Genomic DNA, 15,183 nt, shown 5'->3' with positions numbered 1-15,183 from the left:
TGAGATTACTCCGCTTTTTTGTCTGCCCTACGTTACCCCGAGGAGTGATCATTGGGTTTAGCTTTTTTTTTTTTCCTGAGAAAGTGAAACCTTTGAATGATGCCTCTTTGCAAACTCACCCTAACCTAACTCCTTTCCTTGAAGGCTGAGGGAGCTGATTCAGCTAGTTGCCTGTTTCACTGCATCTCTGTGCTGATAAGAAGTGCAGGCGTTAGAGCGAGATTCATTTGTTTCAGTGTTGTTTCCTAATGAGTAACATTTTTAAATCCTCAGTGGTTATTTATGTCCGCGCTACTAATGGAAGGTCTAGGTCCTCAGTAGTAAATACAGAAAATCTCAGTAGCAGGTAGTAAATTTGGGGGGGGGGTGCGGATCTCAATTTAGACAAGGGCAGATGTGTTTGTAGTGACGATGAAAATGATTTTGCTGGTGCCTTGTTTCATAGCATCCTGATGAAAAGAGATTGGAAGGCCTCTCCAAGCAGCTGGACTGGGATGTTCGCAGCATTCAACGCTGGTTTCGACAAAGATGCAACCAGGAGAAGCCAAGCACGCTGAGGAAGTTCTGTGAAAGCATGTGAGTTGCTGTTTTCCTTTTTGAAAGAAAAACCCAGGTACTCTTCCCATCCCTGAGGTTAAAAATAGAGGCTTCATGCAGGCTCCAGCAGCCCCTAAAAAGGATGCCACCTGGTGGAAAAATAGTCCACCCCAAAAATGGAGGAAGAGTCGTTTGTAAGAATTTGTGATTTCCACTTTGGCCTCAGGAAATGAAGTTCACTTTCTCGTGGAGTTCCTACGCAGCAGGCAGATGACAGGGACCTGCCGTGGTGTTTTCAGGCAGCCATCTCTGGCACAGAACTCTAGAGGTCATTCCTGTTAACAGTTGCCATTTTAAGAGAGGGGACTTTGTCAGGATGTTCTTTCCACTGGTGAAAGCTGAGATGTTAGATGTATTATCAGAGAGTCGTGACGATGTCCCATATTCCTGGAGATTTAAGAAATAACTGTATTATATTCCTTCGGTGAATGTAATGAAGCATTGCTTTAAGGTGAGGGATGGAATGAAGGTCTCTTCCATTTCTGAAATGTGAACTTTATGGTGTGTAAATTATATATCAATAAAGCAGTTAAGAATAATAAAAGACTCACCGAGAACTAGCACCGTGCTGTTTTGAAATAGTGACACTCAATACACTTACCTACAGGAAAGTTAGAGAAAGAAACACTGAAGCATTGAGCACATTTCTAACAAAGGGAAGATTCTGGGCCTTGAGCTCATTGGTCCGTTTGGTCTTCATCCTTTGGGATATGACTGTGTCTTTGTCTAACAGCTCTGTCCTTTGGGAGCTTTTTCCTGACACCTGGTCTTTGGAACAATAGTGCTGTCCTCGTTGCTCCCTTTGTTGCAGGTTCTTTCTGTTTGGGGTTGGAGGTGCCTTTTCAGCTTTAGCTTTCAATTATGCTGGAAAAGTATTTTAGCAATTGCAGTCTAAAACTTAGAGGGGAAACCTAGAATTCTGGGAGAAATGAATTAGAGACTGAATAATATCCTAAATTCCTAGGGCTGGATAAACATGGGGAGCATAAACAGGATCTTTAGGAGGTCAGAATATTTATAAAACCTGGAAAAACAACCCGGTAGATAAAATCTGCAAAGCCCTTCCTATAATTGAACTCCGTGGCAGCTTATGGAAGAAGGATTTATGCATCTGGGCTCCAGATCAAAAGGTAGAATTGCTTCCTGGCCTTGTCCCACCATACATGCAAAGAGCCTGGGCTCCGTTGGGCTGCGGGTCTGAGCAGGGGTGAAGCTCGGTCTGGGCACAGGAACCACATGCTGAAACTCATGTGCTATCTTCCCTTCCTCCAGCTAACTTCTTTGATAGCTCAGTGCAAGTTCTTTTACGCTATACTGAGTCCACACCAGTTTCCTTACCAGTGTGCATAAGAATTCGTCACTACATCTTGTTAAAATGCAGATTCTCTTATCAATCTGGGATGGCAACTGCAGTTGCATTTTTCACAAGTTCCCAGGTGATGCCACTGGTCCGTGAACCACACTTCAAACAGCAGGACTCAACTCTAGACCAGTATCTATGTCTTCTCCCCGAATTCTCCCTGAATCTGCATAGTTACAACCCATTAAAAATATTTCTAAATGATTGCTAAAGACATAGCAAGTGAAGGCACAATGGGGGGGGGGAGGGGGAGAGGTGGTACCCAAAGTATCAATTATGATCTTTTCCCTCAAGAAGTTTATTATAATAGTGTCAAAGAGCTATGACAAATACCTGAGTATATGTACATCAGTGGTATTATACAACAAACAGGTGTGTGTGCTACACATTTGGTATGGATGGTGGGTAACTAACGATGAGAGGAGAAAGTTCAGCTGTGGGCTAGGGCACGTGGCAGGACTGCTGGGACTAGCACTGAGATAGTACTGGTGGCCTCGGACTTCTCTGTTGCAGAGGACCGTGCTGATGAACTTTGTTTTGAACCTCTCTTCTTCCTTAACCTCTGGAGTGCCACCAGATTCTCTTGCCTCCCCAAGGCCTTCTGTTTGCATTGGTTATTCTGCATTTTTCCATTTTCTCAGCTGGGCTTCTTCTCCACATTCAGCCTTCAACCTCTTACTTTCCCCACTCTCCCTTCCATCCTCTGTGCAGAAGTTATTTCCTCTTCCGGGTTCTTCCAAAGTCAAGTGTCCAGTGAAGAGGTTTCTCCCGAGGCATCGCTCTGCTTTCTCCCGACTGGCAACTCTGACTTGCTTCCCCTTCTGACTTCCCTTCTCCTATTGTTTGCATGCCTCCATTCTGTTACATGCCAGAAGCTCAAACCAGTCATTGACCGAGCTCCATTAGTTCATTGTAAAGCCACTGCCATGGCCCAGATCTTAATTACTCTCATAGCTCTCCTTATTGTTTATCTCACACTCATGGATATTTTGTTACAAAGAAATTCCCGAAATGCTGCTATCTTCATCCTTCATCCTATGATTTTTCTGCAACTTAGGAGAAATTATTAGGCTCCTTAGCCTGTTAGCTAGACTCTAGCCTTGATGTGTTTGTATCAGTCACCCAAAAGACCCTTTCCTTCCGAAAGGTTGTCTTTTCACTGTCCATACTTTGTTCATTCCTGCCCTGGTTTTGCTGTGTTCCTGGCCTGTATACCCATATCCTTTGCCTTGCCTGTCTATCCTCTACCCATTCTTCAAACCCCAGGCCCTCTCAGAAATGTGGCCTGACTGTTGAGTGTCTGGAACGAACACCACTTCTTTTGAGTTTTTGGAGTCCTCATTGTAAGTACTGGTAATTTAATATGGAATCACATGCTTTCTCATGTGGTTATTTAACTTTTCTTAACTTGTCCATATATTTTTACCCTAATTACATAAAACTTGCTCCTTGAGGGCACAAGAACCACATCTTGTTTTTCTTGCATTCTTAGCCTTTCCCACCACATATATACTGCTGAGTAAATATTGGTTAAATGACTGTAAGTTACAGTGGCATTATCTTGGAAGGATTTCCTGATCTAAGTTGGCACGCTGCCTCCCCAAATGAAGAGTGCCTGTTATACACTGACTTAGCATAAGATTTGTCTAGGAAAATTATCAAACTATGGAAAGCTCCAAGACTATTACAAAGAAAGAAATCCAGAGGAAGGAATGGGATGGCAAAGGGGAATATTTAGATAATGCCACAAGGAATAAGGCAGAGTTATATTGGTCATCGTAGGTATGTTTGTGTGTTGTGCTTACTTGCTCATCAGTATAAAAAAATGATCTAGAATAGTTGTTCCCAACCAGGGGTGCACTGTGTAATCACCTGGTGAGCTTTTGAAAATGCACACACGCAGCCCTACCCCGGGATGTCTGAGTCAGCGTAGTGACCCAGGTGAGGTCTGGACATGGACATCTTGAAAGAAATGCCCTTAGTACTTAGGACACACATTCATGGTTAAGAAGCACTAATCTCTGAAAAGAGAGGACTGCTGTTCAGAGATCCTAAAAATCACATTAGCGAGCAAGACCACACGGATATGGGACTTGAGGGTCTAGGGCCCAACTGCACAGTTTCTGTCATTTCTCTGTTCTATCTAAATCACTATTTTAGAAAATAGAGTATCTTCAGGGGACTTGTGTTCCGTCTTTCAGCGTATGGAATGGCAGAAAGACGCATGCCAAACAGCGCTTGTAACCGAAGGCTGGCGTGTGCAACTTTCGGCACACCCATTTCGTGCAGATGAACCCAGTAGAAGTCGTTCAACAAGTAATGTGTTGAAACATTGACATGCTTTTTCTCCCCCTTCATGCTTGATGTCAGTCATTCCCAGCTGTGTTCGTTTTGATGAATTTTCTTCCAGAAGCATTTAAATCTTTATTGGCAACTGAAAGGGAGATTTTCAAGAGGGAGTAAAGAATTTATAAAAATGAGGTACCCTGGGGGCGCCTGGGTGGCTCAGTGGGTTAAAGCCTCTGCCTTCGGCTCAGGTCGTGATCTCAAGGTCCTGGGATCGAGCCCCGCATCGGGCTCTCTGCTCAGCGGGGAGCCTGCTTCCTCCTCTCTCTCTCTCTGCCTACTTGTGATCTCTATCTGTCAAATAAATAAATAAAAATCTTAAAAAAAAATGAGGTACCCTGTGATACATTTTCAGAGGAGCTGTTTCTACCTGGGAGCCGTGGAACTGGGGGAACCATGCTTTGACGCTGCTGAAGCTCTGCCTCCCCACCTCCAACAGTTGCATCAGGATAATAGGAAAGCAAATAATATCTGCAGTAAAAAAATATCCGCAGGATGAAACAGGAAGGGGCAGAGATAAATTTTCAGAATAAATGGCTTCCCTCTCATTTGTACCCTACGTGCGTTCATCATTTTTAAATATTGTACAGTGCATTTAATAGCATATGCCTGGGAGTGAAAGTTATATATGGCTTTCGTTTAGGCAGTCTCCACCTGACTGGACAGATAAATCTCCCGCATGATAACCTGAAGATATAGGGCAAGGAATATTACACTTTACAGATTAGTACTAATTTATGTGGATCGGCGTTTGCTCATATGGAACCTTGTTGTAGGATGAGGACCCAAGATTGTCTCTCCTTTAGGAATTTCAATTTAGAATTGAGACTGATTAAGACTACTCTCAAATCCTGCCAGATTTGGATGCTTCTGTTCAGTGGCAGCAGACTGACCAAAATCTGGACACCTTTTGAAATTGTGACTCTGTTTCTTCAAAGAAGCCCTGTGATCCTAATTGGTGATTCACTGAACTAAGGATGACTTAGCAGAGAGAAATGAGAAATGAGTGGTTTAATGCATTGTCCTCATGCTGCCACTCAGTCCCTGTTTTATTATTTGGTAGATTTTTTCTTGGTCAAATCAGCAATGCTGTCTTGTGACCTCAATAAGAAAGTGGAGCCTAATAATTGAGGGGGAGAAGAAGAGGGCTGCATGGGGGGACAAGCTGAGTCTCATATCCCTTTATTTCAGATCAATCTTTGATCTGAACAAATGCATGGTGAATATATTCAACAAGTTGTCATAACCCAGTCACCTGTTTGCAAAAGAGAAGTCTTTGTAAACTGCTGTAGAATCTTCCATATGTTCCACACTGTGGCAAAGGACACAATTTTGCCAAAGAGAAACTTCAGTTTTGATTATTTCCACCATCAGATCACAGCGTGAACATTATTTACCACCAAAGTTTCCCTGAAGACAGATGCAGTTTTTGAAGGAGTGAATAAGAAAGTATTATCTTCTAGATAAATGGCATCTTCATATTTTAAGTACTGTGATACATGATCACCAATGAGTTCATGCTGATCATGAGTCTGGAAAAAATTTCATCATAGAATTGGAATACAACCTTTTAGGTTTTTAAAAATTAATTGATTAATTTTTTTAGAGAGCGAGAGATCAAGAGAGCATGAGTGATGGGAGAGGCAGAGGTAGAGGAGGAGAGAATCTCCAGCAGTCTCCCTACTGAGCACAAAGCCCCACATGGGGCTGGATCCCAGGACTGAGATCATGAACTGAGCCAAAATCGAGTCACCCAGGTGCCCCCACCTCTTAGTTCTTGAAAAGCACAAGGTTGAGTTGGTTTTCTGCTATTGTCATGACAGTGATTGTTTCTTATTAATTCAGAATAGCCCTTAGACCAGTGAATAGCATCTGTCATCCAAAGTACATAGTTACAGGCTAACTTATTGTTCAGATTTGATTAAATCAGTGAATGTCTTAGTGTTCGAGACTATTCTTGACTATTTTATTTTATTATTATTTTTTAAGATTTTATTTATTATTTGACAAAGAGAGGGAACACAAGCAGGGGGAGTGGGAGAGGGAAAAACAGGCCTCCCTCTGAGCAGGAAGCCGGATGTAGGGGCTCGATCCCAGAACCCTGGGATCTGGACCTGAGCTGAAGGCAGACACTTAATGACTGAGCCACCCAGGCGCCCCCTATCCTTAACTATTTAAAATGGTTTTAAACCTGTCAATTGTATTCAGGCCAGTTTTAACTCTGGAGCAGAGGTCAGCAAACTTTTCCTGTCAATGGCCAGAAAGTAAATACTTTAGACCACAGGAACCTTGTCACAGTTATAACTGCTGTTATAGCACAAAGACAGCCATAGACCAAGCAAATGTATGTGGCTATGTTCCAACAAAACTTTATTAATAGATACTGAAATTTGAATTTATCATTTTCGTATGTCATGAAGCATTCTTTAAATTTTTTTCAACCATTTAAAAATTTAAAAGCTATTCTTAACTCATGGGTTGTACAAAAACAGATGGCAGGCTGGATTTGGCAAGCGGGCTATAGTTTGCTAAACCCTGCTTTGGGATTACGGTACTCTTAGCAGTTCTTTCAGAGTTTTAGGAAAGAGAATGTGGTCTTACAGCACACGGCACAGTCATCCATTGCACAGTGTTGCCATATAATAGACGCATTGGAACGGTTCTGTAATTAGTATGCCCATCTCTACTATTCCTGGCACATGGTGCCTTGACGCTGAGTGGTTGCATTTAACTCAATCAGGCCCTCTTTGAAGTTGTTAGTATTCTCAGGATAGTATTACTTCCCCCACAAAAATTCTGAAGATTGATGAACAGTGTTATAGACAGTCTGCTCTTTTGCCTTGGGTAAGCTTTTGAAACCTTTTCCCTCTTTCTACTCCAGACGTGCCATCTGTGGCATGTGAACGCAGGTTTTCCGTTTAGATCAAGCCTCTCTCAGTTCTTGATGGCATATGGCAAGGCCTCCCATTCATGGGTACTGGCTAATTAAAGAAAGCAGATTTTTGCTAAAAATATCAGAGAGGCCAAACTTGGGTCAAGCTGGCTGCATATGAGGTCCTGCTAGTCAGTTTTCTTTAAATCCTACATTTGTCAAGGCTCTGTAGATAATTTTTCCAAGAATTTTATTCAACATAGAGTTGGATAGAGATGAAAAGAACAGAGGAAATAGGGAATAATTGAATTTATTAGGCCTCATGTTCTTATTTCATTCTTATCTCCCATTTTTGAATCTATATGCCATTTCTTTGTTGTTTAATCTATTTTAAAAGTTATTTCTCATTTCATTTTATTTTAAGATTTTATTCATTTATTTGACAGAGAGAGACACATTGAGAGAGGGAACACAAGCAGGGGGAGTGGGAGATGGAGAAGCAGGCTTCCTACTGAGCAGGGAGCCAATGTTGGGCTTGATCCCAGGACCCTGGCATCATGACCTGAGTCAAAGGCAGATGCTTAATGACTGAGCCACCCAGGTGCCCCAAGTTATTTCTGATTTTAGAACAAAATCATGAAAATCATTACAATCATCTTTGATTATAGAGGATGTGTAAAGGTGCACATTTTGTTCCTAAAGTTTGAGGAAAAAAACACTCCAAAGCCTACCACCCAGAAGTACTTTAGCTTTTACAACTTATTAGGATTATGTTTTATACATGTGCCCACACAAATTTACATAGATGCTGTGTATCTAAGCTTGGTGCCTGCCCTCCTTGGAATTTCTTTATGGAAGCTGCTATATAAGAAGGCTATAGGAACATTATGTTTTATGCTTTACCTTTAGGATCTGTAAGTCATGATTCCCTTTGTATAGTCACTTGTGCTGTAACACGACATACACAATCCTAAAAATCCTAAAAATTGCCACACTGCAAAATTGTACAACACCACAATATAACACAAGGCTTAGGAGAAAAATGAGTCAGGGCACAACACTCAAAAACTTCATCAGGGGCATTAAAAAACAGATGGAGACCTAATAGAAACAGCACAGTGTTATACATGGTAAGTAGTTAAGAAATACATAAAGACTATAATAAATATGGTATTTTACCTTGAAAAAGACCTGAAGTTTGCTTGGAAGTTGGTGCTGGTGTGTTGGGCTAGCTGCCATAACAAAATACAACATGCTGGGCACCTTGCAAAAAGAAATTTCTCTCTCATAGCGCTAGAGGCTGGCAGCCCAAGGTCAAAGTGTCTGAGGGTTGGTCTCTCCTGAGGCTTCATTCCTTGGCTTGCATATGGCGGCCTTCTCCCTGTGTTCTCACAGGGTCTTTCCTCTGTGCGTGTTTATCCGTGGTGTCCCTTCCTCTTCTTATAAGGACACCAGTCATATTGGAATAGGACCCCACTCTTATAACCTCATTTAACCTGAATTGCCTCCAAAAGGCCGTATTTTCAAATATAGTTACGTCAGGGGTTAGAGGTTCAACTTGAGAACAAGCCAAAGGTCAGCCCATAGGAGCATTGGGAGAGTTAGTTACAGCTGCTGAGTTTCTGTGATGCAGGAGAAGGAGGGGGGTCTGAAATTTGAGAGAAGGCTGTGACAGCAGGTGGATGTGTCCCATAACATGTAAACTGTGGTAACATGGGATGTTTGAGAGGTGTGTGTGTGTGTGTGTGTGTGTGTGTGTGTGTGTGTGCACGTGTGTGTGTTTTGTATTTCCTACATGGCTCAGGTCAACACAGCACATTTCTATGTTCACCCAGTGTTTCTGGCAAGTGAAATCGCACATAAGCCAATATAAAATTTGTGCTGTGCTCACCTAACAGTGCAGGATACTCGTGGTTTCACCACCAGCCTTCTACGGCGGGACTGACTACACAGGGTAGTGGTGGAGGGGGTGAGCTCTGGAGCCAGGCAGTCTGAGTTCCAGTCTTCCCTCTCAGAAGAGTTTGTGGGATATTTGAGAGAGCTGTTTGGCCTCCCTAAGCCTCAGTTTCTTTATCTGTAAAATGAGCCTATTGGTAGTGCCCACCTCGTAGGGCTGCTGGGAAGACCGTATGTGTTAACACATTAAGTGCTTAGAAAGGTTTCTCGCGCAGAAGGGGGTCGTAAATTTGAGCTACCATCAACACCACCACGTTGTCTATTGTTAGTCAAGTTGGTGTAACAGGAGCAAGAACAAATAGCTGGTCGTCTGTCATCACCATGGGTTGGGAGAACCGTCGGCATGTTCGCTGGTAGAGGCAGCTGTGGTGTGTGTTGTTCTGGGAGGAGGGCTTCAAGAAGATGCACAGAGAACAGGTTCTTAATTTAGAACGAAGCTCTTTTCTTCTGTGGAACTCCAAGGAGGCAGCATCACGTGGACTCGCAGGCCTGTCAGCTTGGGCTTTACCTCCACACACGAAAAAGAGGCAGAATCCATGCGCGTTCAGAACAGCAGACCTTTGGCTTGCTGCTGTGGAGCGACGTGACAGAAGTGGATGAGAAAAGGTGTCCTACTTCAGCAGGGATGGATGCCCGCTGTGCCGCTAGAAGCCAGAGCTTTTGAAGCACCGCATGAGAAATGTCAGAACACACAGTGAATATCTTTGAACCACAGAGATTTAAAATCTGCCCAGGTGATTCTGAGGAAGACACAGCTTGCCTCTCCCAGTGGGGAGAGAGGAACAAAGCCTGGAGCGCAGCAGGGCCGGCCTGAGCGGAGCCACCTCTGCGAGGGCCAGGATGGTCCCGCCAGCCTGAGGAGGTCGCCTTGGCTTCTGGGTAAAAGAGTTTGCCACTAAATGTAATACTTTTTGGTTACCCACCAGGTGAAGGGACCACAGAGGCAATTGATAGAGAACAGATTTGAGGTTGGGAATCAAATATGCTGGGTTCATGTCCAGACGCAAGCTCTTTAACCGTTAGCGAGCAATTTAACTTTGCTAGGTCCCAGGTGCCTCTTCTGTAAAGGAGAAATAACTCCTATTTATCGGGTCATTCTGGAGATTAAATGAGAGGGTATAGGTATAATGTGTGTCTCTTAGTGCCCGTTTCCCTTTCAACTGGGTTTGCAAAGTTGAGTAAGCAACAGTTTCTTTCTTTCTTTCTTTTTTAAAAATTTTACTTATTTATTTGACACAGAGAAAGAAAGCACATAAACAGGGGAAGTGGCAGGCAGCGGGAGAGGGAGAAGCAGGTTCCCCACTGAGCAGGGGGCCCCAGATGGGGCATGATCCCAGGACCCCAAGATCACAACCTGCTCCAAAGGCAGACGCTTGACCGACTGAGCCACCCAGGTGCCCCGAGTAAGCAATAGTTTCTGAGCTTGTGGGGTTCACAGGGGCAATAGATTCTGCATATTAGTAAAGTTGTTCAATACTTCAGGGAAATATCACTTGTAAGTGATAAGGTTCTTTTCTAGAGCCTTCCCCTTATTGCCTCACCTGTGGAGTTTTCTGGGTCTTGTATCGTAATATGCCATCAGGAGAACCATATTTTAGATTGTTCGAGAAGGAAGCACGTTGTTGCTCCCTCTGGGGAATCCAGTCTGCTTCGCCCTCTCTTTCTGTTCTTTTACCCATCCCTGCTTCTCTCCCTCCCACCTCCTGCTGTTACAGGGGCAGGTGCCTTCTGCTTCCTCCTGGCTAGTCACCCTTCTGTGATTAGCTGGTGGGGCCCACAGCCCTTTTCAAAGGGTGGACAGGAGGCTTAATGGAATACTCAGCCATTAGTAATCGGACTGTAATTATCTTAAAACTTGGTACATTGCACATGACTCCCGATATTTGAATATAGCACCTACTAATACAGGAGTGAAGGTGTTTGTGTGTAAGATGGGGGGTGGACACTGGACAAAGCAATGGGAGGCACAGCTGTTCCCCCGCTAAGTCCCCAGGGCTTTGGGGGAAGCAGGTTTTAGAGAGTTACATGTAGACTGTCCTAAATCTAAATTCATAAATGAACCCTCTATGAGATTGGAAACTTAGCTAAGCAATTAAGGCCAATTACTTTCATTTTAAATGCAAGTCGAGCTGCTGGCATTGTCTATAGGGCTGTCATGTTTTAGAAAAATCTCTTTAAATTTGGCCATTATTTCTTAGTACCATCTCTTAGCAGTTTCCAGCTGATGAGAGGCTGTGTCTTGCTCATAGGGCTCAGCTGTGTAGATGGACACTGCTGCTGCTCTACAGAGCATATGGTGACAGTGAGGCCGCTGGTGCAGCTTCATACACAGGGTGTCCTGGTCCACGGGGCAAGGCTAGCCGCAGAGTTGGCAGGAAGGGTGAGTGCACGAGACTTGGACATATTACTTAATCCTACTGGGTTCTGAACTCCTGTATTTAGCCACGGATGAAATAAAATTGCGTATATTCATCTTCTCTATGATCATATAACAACTAGTCTTCTTGCAGGTGTGGTGGGCACCTGATGCTGGTAAGCGGCCCAGACCCCAAGCAGGGAGAAGGAAGGTTCACGAGGTTCACGGAGGTTATGCTATGCTCGGGATATTGTAATGGGGCTTTGACAGTTCATCCTCACCACCACCCTCTGTAATATGTGAGGAATCACAAGCCCTTCTTACTCCTGAAGGAGCAGAAGCAGGTGGAGTAGAGTAAGTGACTCAGCGGCACTCAGCTGGTTAAGTGACAGAGCTGGGGTTTGTACCCAGGCTTGCCCCAACCCAGGGGCTTGTGGGAGGAAGCTCAGGACATTCAGAGCAAATACAGAAAGGGGGCACTTGGGTGTTTTCATCATTGTCTCCTTTCCTTTCCCTTCTCCCTCCAGTTGGTGAAAGACTGGAATTCAATTCCCTTGCTGTCTTATTGGCCCACCAGTTGCACTTTTTAGTTATTCTCTGCTGCAGCCCTTCACTAGGAGACTTGTGATTTTCACTGTTTGCTTTTGCCTCTGCTATTAAACTGTCCGGCACCCTGACTGCTGGGACTGTCTTATTCATCTTTTCATCTCCACAGGTCAGCACAATGCCTGGTGCTTTGTAAGACCCCAATAAATGTCTGCTGAATGAATCAATTATTTAGATTAGGGATTGATTAAACCTCTAGGGACTGAAGGGCTGAATTTAATTAAGAAGCACCTCAAGTTTGATGTCTTTCAAAGAGTCCTAGGAAGATCAAGGTGGGAGGGAGGGGGATAAGAAGGGCCTTCTGGCAGAGGTAACCATGCTGAATTTTTGAGGATGATTACATTGGCCAGGTAAAGAAAGAGAATGAGGGTGCCAAAGGCTGCCGCAGGGAATAGAAATTGCCTGGATAGCAAGGTGGGCTTGAGGAAGTCTGGTCAGCATGTGTGGTGAATAGGACAGGAGACGCCAAGAGACAGTTGAGACCCTATTGCCAAGTGCAGGCTCTGGACAGCTCCTCCTACACTCTCCTGCCTACGTGATGAGGGCCGCCCGACCTTCCACTTGAAGATGTCCTCGCCTTGCCTGCGTTTACAACACTCATGTTTACTAAGGGCTTGGCTCATTGATGAATGGAATTGGCTGTTATTACCAGTGCATTATACCAACGTCTGACTCCGTTTGAACCCTTTAATTTTTTTTTTTTTTAAAGATTTTATTTACTTATTTGACAGACAGAGATCACAAGTAGGCAGAGAGGCAGGCAGAGAGAGAGAGGAAGGGAAGCAGGCTCCGTGCTGAGCAGGGAGCCCGATGCGGGGCTCGATCCCAGGACCCTGGGATCATGACCTGAGCTGAAGGCAGAGGCTTTAACCCACTGAGCCACCCAGGTGCCCCTGAACCCTTTAATTTTTTTGTTGAAAGAAAACTTGCTCATTAAACATCAGTCTCGTTTAGATATGTAGTAGAGATGATTTTGAGTAGCCACCTTCTGTGTTCCTCATGATGTCTGTCTTCCAGCCTTTATCTTGTCCTGTGAAGAGGATAATGTAGTGCATAGAATCAGCATAATGACTTCTCCCCTTTGCTTTCCCACCTCCCATACAAACATGCAAAAATTAAATATCCAAAAGAAAAAGAAAGAAAACCACGTTACATTCTTACCCCACTATTAGTTGTATCAACTCTGTCATATTTTGCAGAGAAAAAAATCAGGGTGTGGGACCCATGATAACGGGTAGTATGCCATTGACTCAGCATTCTGCAGTCAAGGTTCAACGTTTAAAAAAAAAAAAAACAAATCAGGACATGCAGTCAGAAAAACAGGAACGTGCTTATATGGTTTGGAGCAATTGAATATTAGCAATCAAGATCGTCCCAGAAAATCCAGAAAAAATCATGTACCCATAGGACATAATTTCCCAGATGGTTACAGAGGATGTTTATGTGGTAGGGGCTGGGTGCTGGGGAATTTAAAGGTAAAAAGGACAAAATTGCTGCTCTCTGATAAGAGTGTGGGAGGGGAAAAAGCACAACAATTTAGAAAAGAGCTTCAGACCCATCTAGCTCTCCCTGGGACCTGGGCTGAGTCATTGTATTGTAACGAGTACCTGTGGGTTTGGGTTAGCAAACGGAAGTTGAGATAAGTAAGAACTGGCCAATGTAAACAGCATCTTGCGAATGCATTTTATGATGATGTGTGGACAGAATTAATATTGAAGTATAAAAAACACTGAATTTTATTTATAGAATTTTTATCTTTCAAAAGAACAGTATTTGTCTGTTGATATCCTTGGAATAACCAAGTGACCATCTTGTATTGGGATTCTGCCAGAACTTCCTACACTGAAGCGTATACCATTAAGCCTCATTGTGTTTATTATTGTTCTGGGTGCTAGGAGAGTCACTGTGCATGCAAATTCCTTACTTATAGGGGAACTTAGTTGGTGATCCAAGTCAGATTATTTGGTGAATCAGCTTTCATCCAGAGCCCTCAGTGATCTTCCTTTTCTGCCTGTCTTTCTTCTTTGTGGGTGGGAGGGCGGGGACTGGGATAGGTGAGGGGCTAGAGGGGTGGGAATAGTGTAAGTGCTTTCCAGCTTACATCCGGTCCAACCCAGTGATGTGAGGCTGGGATACTGTTCACAGGAAGACATTCTCAGTGTGTGGGGATTGTGGTCCGTGCTGTGATTGGTGAGATCTGAGAAGCTTCGGGCTGCTCCTGTAGCATAGTTGATAAGCCTGTACAGATCTCAAGAAATAGCTAAATATAGAACTTCCTCCAAAGTTGTTCCTTCCACGTACTTTTCAGTGGACGCTCTTGTTTTTCTTCCGTTACCCATTGAGATGGCAGTTCTCAGTGAATATTTTTCTTTCTCGTTATGAATTTTAGTTGTGGAAATGCATCCAACTTGAACAGATTTTCATTCTTATTTAATTCTGAAATAGGATTTCAACCTGCATGTATCATTTCAGTTTGATTGATTCAAAATAAAATATTGTTTTATCTTAAATTACGAAGGGTTCATATGAATCCTGGGTAAACCTCTGGTGTATTAAAATCTAAAAGCTTTTCTTGGTTCATGGATTTAGGTGTTCTTATTTCTGTTTCTTCCCAGCATTTAGGTGGTTCAATAAGCAATTTTTTGAGCATTTACTACATGCTGGGTTCTGTATCACATGCTAAATGGAAATTAGGACATCTTTCCTTTTTTTGATTGATTTATTTATTTTAGAGAAAGAGAAAGAGTGAGAGTACATGCATGTGGAGGTTAAGGGCAGAGTGAGAGGGAGAAGGGAATCTCCAGCAGACCCCCTGCTGAGTAATGGAGCCCAACATAGGGTGGGGCTCGATCTTATGACCCTGAGGTTATGAACTGAGCCAAAACCACGAGTCAGATGCTTAATGACTGAACCACGCGGCACCCCAGGACCTCCTTCCTTGATGGATAAATGATAATATCTCTTTCCATCACCCTCTAAACCCCAATTTCCATAACTGTAGAACAGGGCTAATAATCTTAAAAACCTGACAGAGTTGTTATAACAATTAAAATAATTCTTACAAAGCACCTACGATATGCCTACCACATT

At 43.4% G+C, this 15,183-nt stretch overlaps 1 protein-coding gene across 1 annotated transcript in view; it reads left to right on the top strand.

Annotated features, from left to right (window-relative positions):
• CERS6 (ceramide synthase 6) overlaps nucleotides 1–15,183 on the top strand; it is a 308,042-nt gene that overhangs the window by 96,257 nt on the left and 196,602 nt on the right. Inside the window, exon 3 of the mRNA XM_080798654.1 lies at nucleotides 446–576. Coding sequence (XP_080654780.1) covers nucleotides 446–576 — 131 coding nt within the window. The remainder of the gene's footprint in view (nucleotides 1–445; nucleotides 577–15,183) is intronic.

Source organism: Martes martes, assembly GCF_963455335.1.
Source record: "Martes martes genome assembly, chromosome: 3".
Classification (NCBI taxonomy): Eukaryota; Metazoa; Chordata; class Mammalia; order Carnivora; family Mustelidae; genus Martes; species Martes martes.
The sequence above is the reverse complement of the archived record's forward strand: the minus strand, read 5'-3'. Positions and strand labels throughout refer to the sequence as shown.